This window comes from Chanodichthys erythropterus, chromosome 12 (assembly GCF_024489055.1).
Source record: "Chanodichthys erythropterus isolate Z2021 chromosome 12, ASM2448905v1, whole genome shotgun sequence".
Lineage (NCBI taxonomy): Eukaryota > Metazoa > Chordata > Actinopteri > Cypriniformes > Xenocyprididae > Chanodichthys > Chanodichthys erythropterus.
The window spans coordinates 22141256-22159190 of NC_090232.1; the positions used below are offsets into that span (position 1 = coordinate 22141256).

Here is a 17935-nt window from a genome sequence, read left to right on the forward strand (position 1 = left end):
AAGTTTTCACATAATTAAAAAAAAAAAAAAAAAGGTTAAAAATCAAAAAAAGGTGTTATTTATTGAACACATTAAAATGAGCAGCTTGACACATCATTATTGTCACATCTTCAAACCAAACCGCTTCAGAAAGACCAGTAACATTCAAGTATATGATATGAAAAACCGGATTTGACTCTTTAAACATAGTAGTCTGTCTTCTTTCTACTCATTTCTTCAGTTTCTTCTGTGCTGCCTTCTTTTTCACCATCTGCAGGCGTTTCATAGCATTGAGCTGAGACTCCTGGGAAGTGGGTGTCTTGCCATCAGCTGAGGCTTTTGCTCCATTGCTGTTGTTGTTGTTGCTGCTGCCACCACTATTGCCCCCGTTGCCCCCTCCATTGCCTCCAGACCCACCGCTGCCTCCCAGGCTGCTAGAGGGTGCTGCCCCAGGTGACAAAGATCCAGTCACAGTCATTTTTCCCAAGCTATCTCCACTGGCTGAGCGACTCAACACTTGCTTGCCAAGTGTGAGTGGAGGGGGTGGTTTCATAGGTACTGTGCTGGAGCCATTGTTTCCATTACCACTTCCACCATTGCTGCCTCCTGAAGGTTTATTAGCCAGACCAGGCTTAACATTGGCCAGCGCAGAGAGTCCCACAGGTTTAGAGCCTGAGGGAGGTGCGGTTGATTTACTGCTACCTGGCTGACTGGTGCTCAACTTGGTACTGGAAGGTCCTACATTTGAGGTCTTAGTAAAGGCAGCCCATCCTGTAAGGCCTTGGGGTAAAGATGAGCTACTGCTGGAGGAGTTTCCTGATGCCGCAGACGCCTGAACAAAAAACAAAACAAAAAGGGAAAAAAAGAAAATAAAGAAGTTAATTAAATTATTTAAAATATTTAATGAGGAAATATTGTGATGTGTACTTTCCAGAAGAAAACTCAAGACTACAATAGAGGAGTTCAGAAACAGCGCTTAACTCCGCTTTGAAAAAAATGTATATATACATTTTTAAATTTCTAATCATTAGGCCAAAACTGTCCCAAAGTAAAGTGTGATTAATGTTTTCACACAGAAAATTCCAAAAAGAAAAAGTGCACATGAAAAACCCTAATGATAAACTTAACTACGAAAAAAACAAATATAAAGCATTTAAAGCGATTGAGTCTCTTTAGAAAATTTGGACCAAGCAGCTCGATTTATATGGATTAGTTTTATGATCTCTTTATATGAACTTTTTGAAGCAACAAATTGGTAGTTGTGTGGTCTGTGAATGCAGGGACAGAAATCTCTCAGATTTCATTTAAAATATCTTCAATTGTGTTTTGAAGATGAACAAAAGTCTTGCTGGGTTGGAATAACATGAGAGTGATTCATTGATAAGATTTTTTTTTTTTTTTTTTTTTTTTGAACTAACTCTTTAACTGTTCACTTGATGCAAGTAGTTTGATTTTGAGACCCCTTGTCTATAATTTGTACTGGTGTGAATACACTCACCTTCACCTCTGTTCTCTTAAAGGCCTGGAATGAACCAGTTGTTTCAGGTTTAGGCTTTAGTTCAGCTTTCTTCACTAGTGGATCTTTCAACATGGGTACAGTTGTTGCCAAAGCAGGAGCTGGTTTCTGTGGAGGTTTCTGAGTCTTTTGGGCCTAAGACATGAAAAGACATCAAAAGAGATGACACTGAGTGTTGCTACTACACTGTAAATTTTTTTTTTAAAAGTTGTACATAAAACAAATATTATTGGAGCATGTTTTACAAGAAAATACTACTTCAGTTTTTCTACTTCAAAATTTCAAACTAATTCAATGTTACTTGCGGTTTCTTTTTGAAATTTACTAGCAATTTCTTTTTCAGTGTATTATATCAAATGTATTAAGTGACATCGAACTTATTGTCATAAAATTCTCACCATTCGTTTCATTTGTCTCGTGCATCGAGCACAATACCACACTAGCCGTGGGTCATTGACATCCTTGTCAGTAACTTGAGGTTTGTGACACTCCTGATGATACAGATTATGACATTCTTGACACTCCACTAGTTGATTGCCAGAAGTGACAGTCATTTGCCTGAGAGAAAAGAAAGCTGGATTAATTTCACACATACATGGCTCATCAACAGTGACGAGAAAAACAAATACGGTTCCAAAAATGTTGATCAAATATAGTAAAAACCATAGTAATAATAATAATATTAATAATAATAATAATAATAATAATAGGGCTGCACAATTAATCAAAATTAAACCGCACGTCACGCAATTTTGGCAAAGGCTGTGATTTTTTTTTTTATGCGCAGCTTCTCGGTGAAGCCAAGAAAGCCAAAGGGCAGTCTTGCACAGAAACTCGATATAACGCACATCATTCCAGGAAATCCCCATGGGCATCATACTATTGCTGTAGCTGAATAAACAGAAGATTGAAACACTTTGATTGATTGAACATGACTATTAAACACACGACTATGTCTATATATGGTATATCTCAGTTCTTCAAGCCTTCTCGGGTATTTTCATGAAAATTATAATATATATTTATACTTCAATACTAAAATCGACATAGCCTTTATCACTGTATGGAAAACTATAAAAATATGTTGTGTGCCATATTTTGTGTAAGAAGCCACATCATCTCACAGAAGGATGTTCTCAAACACTCAACTAATATATGAAGTAAGTTTGGAGTAAAAACATGTTATTAAATGTTGCCTTTTTGGACAAGAGGTTCAGAAGTGCTTCTCATGTTTGGAAAGATGTTTGATGCATGCTGTTTTTTTTAAATGCACATTATAAGTGACTCAAACTCGCAGTGCTTTCAGATGAAGCAGCATGTACTTCTGATCAAAGAGCCGTGCACAAGCTACACCTTAAAAAAAATAAAAAATTTTACATCGCAGCCTTTGCTATATAATCGCACTAAGCCAAATCGGTTTAAGCATGATTTCATGTTAATTGCGCTTTATTGTGCAGCCCTAAATAATATTTATAAACTTTTCTATAAATTATATTTTTATACTATTATAGTATTTACTAATATTTTGAATTAACTTTTATTTTTATATTTAGTTTAAGTTTTAGTCATTTTGTACATGTTTTTATTTTTTCATTTATATTTCTATATAGCTTTGATTTATTTTTAATTCCAGTTTTGGTTTTAGCTTATATTTGTACTTATTTTGTGATGCATTTGTTTAGGGTAAGAAAGAATGTTAAGTGGCAATTTAACAGCTTTTATCCTAAATGAATCAAAGTTTAAATGTCACAATGGTGATAAAACATGGTCATTGTGGGATTCAAACCAGTAACGTTCTGGTAACCAGGCCTTAGTTTAGGCTGGTGTGATATGGTACATCACTCACCGACAAACCACACAAGCAAGACCCATTTCCATGGCAAAGTCATCAGCGTTGGTTTCATCAATGTCTGTGAAATCTGGGATGGGAATGTCCTTGGTTTGAAAAGCAATCGGAGAGGGATGACTGTCCTGCTTTTCCACACGAGGCTTTTTAGGTGGCTCCGCTCCTTCTCCAGGATCAACCCTAATCTACAAATCATATGATTTTAAATTAGTGAGTTAGCGTGAGCTTTTCAAGTTATATATATATATATATATATATATATATATATATATATATATATATATATATATATATATATATATTTTTTTTTTTTTTTTTTTTTTTACAATAAATAAAAAACCTTTTCCAAAGATCTTTTCTCTGCCTCTTTCTTGGTCTTCTCTGAGCTACTTGATTTACTGCTGCTGCTGATGGAGGATGATGATGATGAACTGGAGGAGGATTTGGAGTCTTGTTTGGTCATTTTTGGTAATGACACTTTGCTCACTTCTGCTTCCTAATGAATGGAAAATGAGATACACATTAAAACATCTAACAATTAAATTCCAAACATAAAAAAATACCTTTGTGATTTGATCACCTTCAGTGATGTCCTATAGATGGAGTCACTGCCCCTGGCTAAAGACTCATCCAGCAGGGCCTTGAGTTTCTCTGCTGAGTCTTTGCTCTTGGAGTGAAGGTACCCCAGTCCCTTCAGAAAGATGGGGTCTAGCTCTAGACTTACTGTTCCAGCCATTGCTTAGCAGTTATTATATGACTTTACATGAGACAACGAATCAGCCCTCTTCCTAAGGAGTTTATTGTGTTGTATAAACGAATAACACTAGATAACCCGCATTTCTGTCTCGTAAAATCTCTAGTATTTTTAATATAACTAAGCAACCTGAACCGATTAAATCGAGATAAACGTTTTCAAGCTTTTGTGTAAAACACGTTTTATAAACAGTAGAAAACCACAGTATTATCCTTAGCACTTATTACCAAAGTTAACAGTGAGTATCTTGCTGCTTGAAATGGTCTGACTGACTACCTAATAGAAATAGAGCGAGTAGAAAGCGCATGATAAGACTGAAATGGGAGGGGCTTAGCATCAGGGCTGTTGTCTATAATTGGTCAGATGGACCGATCGTCTGTTTTCAATTCTTCTATCTTCTAATAAATATATTTTATCTGTTTTTAATTCGAAGACAATATTTACAAAATTATAATTGACAAAATTATCATTGTCCACATAAATGATGAAGCAACACGTGCAGGATGTTGTCACGTGATAGTTGTTACTTTTCTAACTGCTGGTCAAAATGGATCAATCACGGTCGTTTCTGATTACTAGATTGGGATGATTTAAAAAAAAAAAAGGGAATTACGTTGGCGGTACTCATTTGTAGGTTAGACAATATTCATTGGAATAAAGTTATATTATTATACTTTAGTGTACACATTTCCCTAATAAGACAAACAACGCCCTGAGATTTGAATGTGTCTCACTGGAATATCCTGTTTTCTGAGCCGTCAAGTGCCCCCTATAGGACGACACATTTTGTAGCGATATTTGCAGTCTAGTCTTTTATTTCTCTCTGATGACGCTTTGTGTTTCTTTTAAATCATACCGATGTAAGGGATGCATTTCAGCTATCATATTCAGCCAGAACACCCCACAAAAGAGATATCAACTTCCAAATGATTTATACATAGCACTGTACAGTTATTAACAAATTAAAACAACAGCAAAAAAAAGTAGCGTGTCAGTGAATTTAAAGATCAAATGAGTCGGACAATAATAATTGTAACACAAGGAAATGCTACGTAGTGCGTAAAATTGTAATATCCTCGATGAAATGGGTCAGTAAAGACTTTGTGGTGAACTCTTAAAACCCTGTTCTCATATAGCCATCTAAGACTATTTATTTCGCTAATTTAACAGCAAATCGTGTCGATTATAGTGTTGTTGACAGGGGTCTGAAGAATGCGTTGCAGGAACGTCATAATTGTGCTGTCGAGTGTAAGAAGCTGATTGGCTGTTGCCAGTGTGACGGGGGTTCTTGTCCCAGATCGCAGGGGTTAGACAATAAGGATCCAAACAGCAGCATTTCCATTAATAACACAGCATAGATGGAATTTTTCTCTCTGTGATTTCAAGCAGCTGGCGCTAACACACATACAGCTGTTATAATTATATGAGACGACTTAATTATTATTTATTTAATAACTTAGATAAAATCAAATAAATCCCAGAAAAAGGTAAGTGTCTCAAATATAAATCCTAAATCATTTCAGTTAATTTCGACCTGCTTCATTTCTCTCTAGTCTAACAGAATTCGATCAGATGTCAAATATATATATTATTATTATTGCGCATAGATAATGTTGATTGTGACGTTACTGTCAGATATCAGAGAGTAAAGTTGAAAGATTTCTGTCTTTTTTTTTTTTAACGAATTCCATACAGCCCTCATGTAAGCACCATTATAATAAATTACATGAAGATATATTAAAGCGTTCTTGGAACGTTAATGATAATACAAATGATACATAAATTAAAAAAAAAAAAAAAGATTTTTTAGGGCTTTAATTTTTTTCTTTATTATTATTATTATTATTATTTTTGTATATATTGTCTTATTTTTTACATATATATAATTTTGGACCCCGAGTCTGCAACAAATTTTGATGATGATTATTATTATTATCATTAAAAATATTTTTCCCCCTTCAGATTCTGACTTTTTTAGCAAAGAAATGGTGATGGAGAAGCCCAGTCCCCTGCTGGTAGGGCGGGAGTTTGTGAGACAGTATTACACACTTCTCAATAAAGCACCAGACTTTCTGCACAGGTATGCTGCATAAATTCATAATTTCATCACATCATATTTCATGGCATTTTCATCTGAAAAATAAAAATGATTCAAAACTCGCATAATTCAGATTTTATGGACGCAACTCATCCTATGTCCATGGTGGACTGGATTCGAATGGAAAGCTTTCAGAAGCAGTCTATGGGCAAGCTGTAAGTCTTAATGTTAGTCATTTGTTCATGAATAATGTGTGAAAATATCGGAATTAGAAAGATATTCAGCAGCATCTTTTTTCCTCATCTATAGGAGATACATAAGAAGGTAATGTCCCTGCAATTCAGTGAGTGCCACACAAAAATCCGGCATGTGGATGCCCATGCCACTCTGAGTGATGGTGTGGTTGTCCAGGTCATGGGAGAACTTTCCAATAATGGACAGCCCATGAGGAAGTTCCTACAGACATTTGTGCTGGCCCCAGAGGTGCGTATAATAATAACATGTCATATGTAGTCATCATTCAGAGAACTGCATTATACGTTACCTATAAAAGGTAATGACCGCCTTAAAAGTTTTAGCAGCGTTAAAGCCCATAGAATTTATTTAGGATTTTTTTAAATCGATTACTGCAAATAAATTTCTACAGATTTGTCAAAATGTATTGCTGTAAACACCAAATAAACATTTTTATAGGTATTCATCCCCAAGTTAATATTTTGTAGGTGTGCAATTATAGTATTTGTGTAGATAGATGCAGATTTGCACATCTGGCCACTGGAATTTTTCTTGGCAGAACTGCTAAAGCTCAATCAGGTTGATTGGAGATCATGAGTGGAATGACCTTTATTCAAATACACCCATATATTCTCAATTGGATTGACATCTGAACTCTGACTTGGCCACACCAGGATATTAAATGTGCAGTAAGCAATTTCTGAGAAACATTTTTGATATTTGAAATCAACCCCCACATAAACAAAAACACCTCTAAAAGAAACACCCCTCCCTTCATTGCCCGGCCCCAAAATAGCAAACATTCTATACAACACAGGCAGTCGGTGCATCAGATGGCTCGCGCAAGTATGGATGAACCAGCTGTGATTTAACAACAGCAGCATATCTTGGTTCTGTGAAACTTTGTTTTTACTCCAATTTACATAACTAGGACTATATATACAAACAACATTTTTCAGCACACACACAGAACGGACATCTAGCGAATATTAACAAAATTGTTTGTTTGGGTGTTGATTTCAATTACTGACAGCGTTTTTCAGAAATTGCTTACTGCACCTTTAACGTGACATGTTGTTTCTTTGGCTTTCCACTTCAGTGGGCTCATTGTCTTCCTTGAAAACAAATCTTGAAAAAGTCTTAAGGTGGTGGTAAATACATTTTTAAAGGTATTCTATGCTTTATAGCCGCCTGTAACCAATACAATATGCAAAGCACTTTTGTAAGATAATTGTGTTTGAAAATTTACTCAAGTTTGCTAATTTAAAGAAAAGTGGTCAGAATTAGTTAAGAAGCACATTATTATACACACTAAATATTATAATATTTATACACACCAACACATTTATACATTATTTATGAGAGACCCTGAATTTGTTATAAAATTGCAAGTAAGTTACACTGATAAGTTACAGACGCCGGATTCAATTATTATTATTTAAAGTTGCCATGAAACGGAAGTTGTGATTGTCTTTTCTTCCCTATTGTGATGTATATCTGAGTGAAACGGCTTCTTGAATGATACAAAATGTAGGGCAGAACTTGATTTTGTATATCTGAAATTGAATGGATTGTTGTAATTTGCTGCTGTGGTGATGTCATGTGAGTGACAGGTTGTCAGAGGGGAGAGGTTATTGTCCTGGCATTAATCCAGTTCACATGTCATCAGAGAAGAGAAATACTGTAGCATACTGTATGCTAATAATGTATATAATGCAATATATAAAATAATGCCATAAAAAATAAGAAATGTAAATTTTGCATGGTGACTTACCGGAACAGACAAATAACGGAAATGACAAATATAAGCCTGATACAATGATGTGAAAACAATGGATTTATACATATACATAATGGATTTGCTAAGAAAAAAAACACAAGCTTCAAATCATATACTTTTCATCAATCTTTATTGTTAAGTATCTACTGTTTTCTGTTGATCATGATGCTAAGAACAAACTTGTCCTTCTGTTTGCTAGTATGTTCAGAATATTTGAATTTTACTTAACCTGTATAGCCAGTGTATAGCTAATCTAAAAAGTTTTTTTTTTTTTTTTTTTTTTTAAATTGGTGTCTAGGGTTCTGTGGCAAATAAGTTTTATGTTCACAACGACATCTTCCGATATGAAGATGAGGTCTTTGGGGACTCTGAGGCTGAGCTTGATGAAGGTTAGTTGAGAACTAAAGACATTACATGTGTACCGTTCATATATTACAGCATCTATTAAAAGATTATCGCCCCTCATATCCGAAATAATTAGTGGAATATGTCTTGACATTGGTATTTCTGCCCAGTTGTTTTTGGCTAAGCTGCTCTAGCACATTTTCTCCACTTTTACAATCTGCTTGGACCCCAATGATTTACATTGCAGCTACATTTATTATTCTTCCTCACTCTAACTTTTTATGCATTTAATGAAAATTCATCTTACTTTGTGTGCATAAATGATCTGTGGTTATTAATATTTTGTGTAGTTTTGAGATGGATGTGATATGCAGTTGCCTAGCAACTAGCGATTTAAATTTGCAATATTCCAAACATCCGCCCTGCTACCCTATTTGAGCTAGAAACTAGAAACTTAAAATTTTACATGAAAATCTCTCCACATCAGGAACAAAATAGCTTGAATTTAGCTCAAATAAGTACACATAAGACCACTCTTGAAATTGTTTTCATTGTTGTATGAATTATACATACATTTTTGGTCAATACTTTACAAATCTTTTGATGAGTCTGAGATATTTTTTGTCTGTCTGGACAAGATTTTTTTTACTTTTGTTAGATGCTTTAAAGTTTGGTGAAAGTTTATCAATGGAAAGTACTTAATGTTATACATCCCAAGTGTGTGTGTGTGTGTGTGTGTGTGTGTGTGGTCCTGGTAAACCCTATATTATGGGGCCAAAATGTCCCCACAAAGATGGCACTGTTCGAAATCTTGAGGGGGACATTTTAGTCCCCATGAGGAAAACCACTTACATATCAAATTAAATGATGATTTTTGAAAATCTGAAACTGCAGAAAGTTTTCTGTGATAGGTAGGGTTAGAGGATAGAATAAATGGTTTATACAGTATAAAATGCATTATGTCTTTGGAAAGCCCCATAAAACATGGAAATCCATTGTGTGTGTTTCAAAATTTTACTCAAATTTAAAACTGCCATTTATTACAAGCCATAACAATTCAAAAATTGTTGCTGCATTTTCCACTGCCCTCATGCACAAAAAGTTTGTTTAAACAGATTGGACAAATTATACTACATCTAAAAAAGCCACTGTACCAAGGATATTCCTTAACTTATCTCAAATTGTTTTTAACTATATACCATTTGGGATAGAACTTTGTTTTTTGAATGGATGCCAAGGATATATTGTAAACAGTCGAGGCTGGCTCATTATAAACGAAAGTCAACCACACAAAACACTTGAGTTCTGTCTGGCATAAAAGACTCATGAGCATTTTATTGGTAATTCCTATCTCTTGCAACTATATTTTGTGAATTGGTTCATTTAGAGCTAGAGTAATTAAGATGTTTTAAAGCGAGGGGATGGTACTTGCTCATTCAGTTCTTTTTTTTTTCAATGATTTACCTTTTTTAAACATACATTTTGCTGGGACAGAGTCAGAAGAAGAGACAGATGAGCCAGAAGACAGGCAGCCATCACCCGAACCCCTGCAGGAGAGCCCCAGTAATGCAAACTGTTATGAACCCCATCCTGTGAGGTAACCCACTTTTCACTTTGAACTTAAAAAGAAACCCTCCTTGGACTATAACTGTAGATGATTCTCAATTCAGTATACTAGGGTAAATATCTTGAAAATTGTGAATCACAGCTCTGTTTGAATTTTAAGAGTTTTCTAATGGTCTTTATCCTTCTCTTTTTCACCTTTAGCTGTAACAATGGTGTTGAAGAAGCTCATGAAGAAGCAGTTCTGGAGCTAGAATCGGAAGTTGCCCCTGAACCCAAGATTGAGGAGCCGAAGCTCAAGGCAGAAGAGAAGGTTGTTGAGGAGTTTGAGGAGAAGGCACCGTCTCCTGTTCCTATGGAATCACCACCTAACATCCAAGAACCACCTAAAGTAAATTTTGACGTTTAGTACCATTAATAAAATGTAGGTCATTTAGGTTAAAATAGGTACTTTGATAATTTGATAAAGTTATTTATTTATCAAATTATTGCACTTATTTCAGTATAATTTGTTTAAAAATGTTTTTTTATTATTATTATTATTATTCCTGATAAGTTATGCTGGGGCAAAATTCTTATGTCTCTGGCAGACTTCTTCTTGGGCCTCTGTGACCAGCAAAAATTTGCCTCTCAGTGGGACTGTTCCATCATCTGGAGGTCAACCACATGTTATTAAAGCACCAAACTCACAGGTAAATACTTATGAATACATTAATATCTTTCTTTCTCATTTTAATATAATGCTGTTGACCCAGCAATACTTGAACCTTGTTTCATTTGCATGCTTTCTTGATTTTACTGTTGTCAGCCCAGAGTTGAAACCAAGCCAGAGGTGTCATCTGCTACAATCCGTCCACGTGACCAGCGCATCCGTGACAGACCTTCAGTAACCTCAAGAGGGCCTAGATCTGGTATGAATATAGAATGGAATATTGTATGGAAAACAATGTTTTTATTTTAGGATTGTTGTGATTCAGGGTGTGTGTTTACACTTGGCCGGTTAATTTGAATAAGTGTGAACGCTGCCATCCGAACTGCCAACTGGACCGATACCCCTAAAAAAAAAGGTGTGTCTCCATCTGCTTTCAACCGAACTCTGGTGTGGTTCGACAGAAATATGAATGCAACACGGACCAAAGGCATCTAAACGGACCAAAGACATCTTTAGGTTCGGTGTTAAAAACAACATTATGGATGCTAAAGGAACCAGAACTAAATGTATCATTTTCTTTTTTGGTCTGGACCAAAAGAACCAAAAGTACCAAACTTCAAGTGTGAACCCACCCTCAGGCACACTAATTACACAGTTTTGATTGTTTTTTATTATGTATCATTAGATGGAATGTCATCTTCCGAATCTCAAACTGGAAAACCACATTTCAGCTTTGTAAATAAAGGTAAATATGCCTTTTCATTGTGAATATGTTGTAGCTGTTTTGTTTTGGCAATACTGCTGTTAATAGTTAAAGAAAGACTGGTGTTGTTGGTGCCTGCATAGTCATAGCAGTTGAAATCTCGGATGTTGCTTAGGAAGGGGTGATGAGTCAAGTGAAATGGACAGCAGAAGAGTTGTCAGGTATCCAGACAGTCATCAGCTGTTTGTTGGAAATCTCCCTCATGACATTGATGAGAGTGAACTTAAAGACTTCTTCATGAGTAAGTTGTTTTCGTTTGATGTTTAAATGATCATGGTAACCATTGCATTGATCCTTGTTCTCTCGTATTTATTAATCAGTCATCTTCACATTTGATTGTTCTTTGTCTCTCCCAACAAGCATTTGGAAATGTTGTTGAGTTACGAATCAACACCAAAGGCACTGGAGGAAAGATTCCCAACTTCGGCTTTGTTGTCTTTGATGATTCTGAGCCGGTGCAAAGAATTTTAGGAGTCAAAGTAAGGAAAGCCATTTTTGTTTTTGTAAATGTAGTTTTAAACGTTTTTTGGGGGGATGCAGTGAATTTACATTTCTGGCCGTCACAAGACACATTTCATACATAATAAGATGTCACAATTTTGTGTTTTGCCTGGTGACCTATAAAAGGTCAATATTTAACAAAAATAAAATACTAAAAATTAAAATAAATAATTTTACATGTTACTAGTGAACATAGACAATGACATCACAACATTAAAATGCACAATATAAGATATTTTTAATGATTTTAGTGGATTTTAAGTGAGTAAATAGGATAAATGAGCTGGTATAAATGTATATGTATGTCCGGTCTGTCCTCTGCAATCAAGGAGGATATTATCAAAATGGTTCAATCTTGTCAAATGAATTCTTGCAAAACACTGTGAGACCGGTACTGTCCAAATTGTAAGGGTTGGTCTGGTCAAAGAAGACTAGCCAGTGTTTTGACATGAGGTCTAACATCTCCTCAATACGACTGTTTCAAAATAACTTCCAAATTCTTGGATGATACATACACTTGTAAGGAACCTTCAGTTTCATTTTGCACTGCAAGGCAAGTATGGAGGATCTTTCTGGATATTGACTGTATTTCCAAACAAAACGCCTGCAACAAAAGCTTGCAGCAAAGGCATTACTTAATACAGTTGAATTGAATTGAAGTATCAGGGTTATCATTGTTAAAGAAAACATACTTGAAATAAATGTTATATATATATATATATATATATATATATATATATATATATATATATATATATATATATATATATATATATATATATATATATATATATATAGACATTTATCAACAAAATGATTACTAATACTTTTAAAGCTGCAGTCCGTAACATTTTTTGGTTAAAAATGATCGAAAATCAATTTTTGAGCAAGTACATAACCAGCCAGTGTTCAAAACTATCTCGTTATCTTAGCTCGATTCACAACGGTAAGCTTGTAATAATGTTTATAATAAGAGCGACATGGTGGATTTCCGCGGGAAATTCGAGCGTGCAGCAGTTCGTCTGTGCGTCATTACGTCACGTCTGTAAACAGAAAGGAAGGAGTCCTGTCCAGGCTAGTCGGTTTATCATGTGAGGATGCTGCTTGTAGTGACAACTTCAGTGACAACTGGAGATTCAGCCATGGTCAAAAAGAAAAAGACTTTGGACTGTGGAGTGGCTACAGAAATTGAAATCTACAGGTAAAGCTAATATACACTAAATACAGTCACGCAATACTGATGTTGTTACTTACTTGTTCAGATGATATTTTCCAGTGAAAATTCTTATATTGTTCATACATTCAAGACGTAGAATCTGTGATTCTGAAGTACAGTATCCACACCGGTGCGGTGATTGACAGCAAGCATTTAGATTCCGCACTGACGAGCTGTGCCGAGGCACAAGGCACATACAGATAACTGTTCCGCATATGACTGCAATTGCAGGTTTCAAACAGAGATGGCAACAAAGAGGAAAAATCACGGACTGCAGCTTTAACTAAAATTAAAATGAAAGCTATAATATAAAAATCAAATCAAATTCAAAATATTAACAAAAACAATAATAGTATGTCAGTGATAACAAATAACACTGGTCAATGTATGTTTTATTTCCTGTGAGCTTTGTTTTTCCTGTGCAATTTATTTATTTATTTATTTTTGCATGGTAAAATAAAACCCATGTTCCATGATAAGCCATAATTTGCCTTTTTTGCCAAATAATTTTGTCAGTTAAATACCTTAACCTTAACCAATACCTTATACACCAAGTTTAGTGTTTTCTTCTCTCCACATATATTCATGGTTTAATCAAACTTGTAGGGTCATTAAAAGCAATTATTATTCAAATATCCCTTCTGGACATCACTTTTGGCCACTACTGTGTATATATATATATCTATTACTGGTTCATTTGATGAATGGAAAAAAATAATAATAATTTGGCATTGGTGAATGGTACTGTATATCATGCATTCCTACTTTTCTTAGTAATACATTTCTTCAGGTGTAAAGATGTGGTATTGAGAGAACATTTTATAACTGTCTCCACATGTCATTTTGTGGTTAGCCGATCATGTTCCGTGGTGAGGTACGTCTGAACGTGGAGGAGAAAAAGACGAGGGCAATGCGTGAGCGGGAAACCCGTAGTGGAGGTGGAGAAGATCGTCGGGACGCAAGACGTAGTGATCGTGGTCCAGGAGGGCCACGTGGCATTGCCGGAAGCAGCATGATGCGAGACCGTGATGGCAGAGGCCCACCTTCACGTGTTGCCACCGTACCCAAACCAGGCATAGCCTCTGGGAGAGGCATGGCTTCAAGTGAGGGCCGTTTTACTGCTCAGAGGCGTTAAGAGGAGATCCCCTTGTAGTTTGGAAGTAGTACAATGTTCATTTATTATGATATTGAGAAGTCTATGTAAAAACATATACATACTTCAGTTTTTGTTTTTCTTATTTTCTTACTCCTTACGTTGTACACTTGCATTTTTGCCTTCGGAATGTCAGCTGTTTCATGTGAAACAGATCAACAACTTGAACAACCTAATGACTCAAAACACACGATTCACTTTAAATAGGAATTGTGCTGCAGATCCTCTGGTTTGTCATTTATCAAATGGTAACAATTACAAACTTTCTGGGGAAACAAGTCAGGTGTTTTCAGTGCCGCTAGAATTTCTGACATTTCATACTTCCAGTTGCTATTGGTGTAAAATGTGCAGATTGAAAGATGGCCTTTTAAATTTTTTTCAGGCTACATATTATTTAGAAAATTACACTAATCAGCTCATTGATAAGATAAAGGCTACCTGTAGGCATAATTTTGAACTAACAGTATTTCATTTAGCTGTATTGAACTGTCGTAAAAGAAAAAGAAAGGCTTTAATTGTGATCTGAAAGACAGTGAGAGTGGAGACAAGACTGTGTCCTCTCCTGTTTGTTTGTTTGTTTGTTTGTTTTTTTTTTAATGTACAGATTTGACAGCATTTTATGTTCTGGATCTGCCTGAATAAGTGAATGGAGCAGCAATAGAAGAAACTGTAAAGTGGAGAGGTACCAGGACTTTTGTGTAAAGGTGCTTTGGATTTATGCTGAATGTTTTTCTTAAGGCAGAGTCACTTTATCAAATTTCATTCCCCCCCCCCAGTTTTCATAACTTTAATCAAATTTTGTGACACGAGTTTCAGTTTACATCCTAGCCATTGTTATTTTTAAAAATTAAAACATGACAGTATTTATACAGGTTACGGAGAAACCTTGCTGATGTATTTCTGACTTTCCCAAAACTGACTAGTTTTGCATTCGTTTTTTAATTGAAATTACAATTATTAATAGCATTTTAAATAGCACTGATTAGAAAAATAGTTTGTCAAAATGCTTATTGTAAATTTGTTTTTCAAAACACACGAGTTGTAAGAGACTTCATTAATGTACATTTTGTACTTTTTTTATGCCTTTTGGGGGGAAGCATTTTCTGCTGTGGGTTTTTTTTATATATATATCTATTTGATTGATATCCATACCCATTTTCGCCTTGTTCATAATGAGGAACATGTGAATCCTATTCTTCATGAATTGGAGGAACCATAAGTACAGTAGGCACTGTTTTCATGTTACTCAGTCTAAAATTTGCACTGATTTTGTAAGTACAGTTTGATGTAGCGCTATTTTTGATGTTTAACGTCTTCCGTGTCAGGTAGATTGCACTATTTGCAGTATTTCTAGGACAATCCTCATCAGGGACATTGCATTACTTTTTTTTTTTTTTTTCATTCTTTGGGGGACGACTTGGTTCTCTATAAAAAGAGATTTTGGTTGCAGATTCATTTACTTTTGGAAGATTTTGAAAGAAAGTATGCCAATAAGTCCTGCCTAGAGCCTTCTTTGCCCATCCGCTCTACCTAGTTCTTACGTGTTCTGAGTTTGGGACCTGGAACGTTTTAATTACTGTGTAAATAAATGCCACAATGGCCTTTCTATTTAGACTTCATGCCCTTCGATCAGCCAAATACTTTGAACATTTGGATTACAAGAGAGAAAAAGAAGACATTACACCATAGGGCTTGGTCAAATAACTGTGCTTTTCAACCCAAAATATGCATCCGACTTTGTTTTGTTTAATTTGTTCATATCATTTAATCAGGTTCTTTTAACCCTCTAATCCTAATGTGAAATATTTTCTTTGGCTTCCTTGCAGTTTTTGTGACATTTATAGATGCTCTGTTTATAGATGTAGTTTATTTTGGGGGAACAAGAACATGGTTTTGTATTAGCAGGTGGTTGCCAAATAATTTTCTTTGGACTGCATATTTGTATGAGTAAAATATGTTGCAACTGGGTGTTTATTTATTACTGTTTTTCTTTCTTTCTTTTCTTTTTCATTAAATTTCATTGTGTTAGACTTGACATACAATAAACAGAAATCTGTGCTGTTCAGTGCAAGATCTTACAACACTTGCAGTCTGTTTATATACTCATAAAAGAAATATTAATAAGCATGGTGTTTTAAATGCTTTTTCTTGCAACAAACAGCAGATTCGGCAGATTTAGAAAAATTAAGACAATAAAATATTCCAAGTGGGTTACAATACATGAAATACTGAAATGAATTAAAGTGTATTATATTCATTTTGAAGTAGGTATTACACCATGACATAATTTTTTTAAGTAGCTCAAATATATATCGACAGCTTTCTTGATAATAATATAATAATGTGTTTTCTTTGAAAAATTAAATTTATGAATGTAAAATTGTGCAAGGAGTAGTAATAAAATAATTATAAATGTAATAATAAAAAAATGGGTCTATTTTCAAAGGTTTTTTTTTTTTTTTTTTTTTTTTTTGGCTATTACAGAAGTTTGAGGCAAAATGTGTTTTTTTCCCTCTTTTTCTTTTTTTTTTTTTTTTTTACAAAATCAGAAGTAAATCCAAAACACTGCGATGAATACAATTCTGAAATAAGAGGATAATTGTTTTTCAATGTTATGACAAAAGGAGCAATTGGGTGAAATACTGTCTTTAAAGGATTAGTTCACTTTCAAATTAAAATGTCCTGATAATTTACTCACCCCCATGTCATCCAAGATGTTCATGTCTGAAATTAATGTTTTTGATGAAAACATTCCAGGATTATTCTCCTTATAGTGGACTTCAGTGGAGCCCAAACGGTTGAAGGTCAAAATTACAGTTTCGCTGCAGCTTCAAAATGTTCTACAGGATCCCAGACGAGGAATAAGGGTCTTATCTAGAGAAACCATTGTTCATTTTCTAAAAAAAAAAAATGTAAAATTATACATTTTAACCATAAATGCTCATCTTGAACTAACTACACTGCTTGAATTAGAATTCCTGCAGTGTAGACACTGCTAAGTGTATTACTGCCCTCCACAGGTCAAAATTAGAACTAAATTGTCATATACAATATTCTAGTGCAAGTATATAACAATTAGTTCAAACTGTGACCTGTGGAGGGCAGTAATACACTTAGCAGCGATAAGACCCTTATTCCTCGTCTGGGAACGTTTAGAACGTTTTGAAGCTGCAATGAAACTGTAATTTTGACCTTCAACTGTTTGGGCTCCATTGAAGTCCACTATAAGGAGAATAATCCTGGAATGTTTTCATCAAAAACATTAATTTGTTTTCGACTGAAGAAAGAAAGACATGAACATCTTGGATGACATGGGGGTGAGTAAATTATGAGGAAAATTTAATTTGAAAGTGAACTAATCCTTTAAACTTTGCAATTTTATAATTTAATTGGTAATATGAATAAAGAAACTTTTATGACTTTGTTGAGCAGACACTTTTTAGAGAAGCCACTCTGTCACTAAATGTATTATTCTTACAACTTATACAGTCAGGTAAAGCGAGCTCAGTTTAGAACTTTCAGTAGTCCTTTTTTATTATTTGAAAAACTACTACACATGACAGAATAGATTAATCAGAATGGTGTTTATGTGTAA

The 17935-nt window shown here is 34.7% G+C and overlaps 2 protein-coding genes across 2 annotated transcripts; one reads left to right on the forward strand and one right to left on the reverse strand.

Moving 5' to 3' along the window:
* Positions 1-38: 38 nt before the first annotated feature.
* ints12 (integrator complex subunit 12) lies at positions 39-4375 on the reverse strand. The gene is made up of 6 exons (XM_067404742.1): positions 3922-4375; positions 3682-3837; positions 3342-3526; positions 1894-2053; positions 1478-1630; positions 39-811 (listed from the first exon to the last, which is right to left on the reverse strand). Exons 1-6 carry the CDS (start codon positions 4075-4077, stop codon positions 209-211), a joined length of 1413 nt encoding a protein of 470 aa, XP_067260843.1. The 5' UTR covers positions 4078-4375; the 3' UTR covers positions 39-208.
* Positions 4376-5183: 808 nt separating this feature from the next.
* g3bp2a (G3BP stress granule assembly factor 2a) lies at positions 5184-16734 on the forward strand. The gene is made up of 13 exons (XM_067404420.1): positions 5184-5582; positions 6058-6175; positions 6267-6348; positions 6443-6616; positions 8446-8536; positions 9987-10089; positions 10260-10446; positions 10646-10747; positions 10864-10966; positions 11393-11452; positions 11586-11711; positions 11831-11949; positions 14041-16734. The coding sequence occupies exons 2-13, from the start codon at positions 6081-6083 to the stop codon at positions 14320-14322; spliced, it is 1524 nt and encodes a 507-aa protein (XP_067260521.1). The 5' UTR covers positions 5184-5582; positions 6058-6080; the 3' UTR covers positions 14323-16734.
* The last annotated feature ends 1201 nt before the right edge of the window (positions 16735-17935 follow it).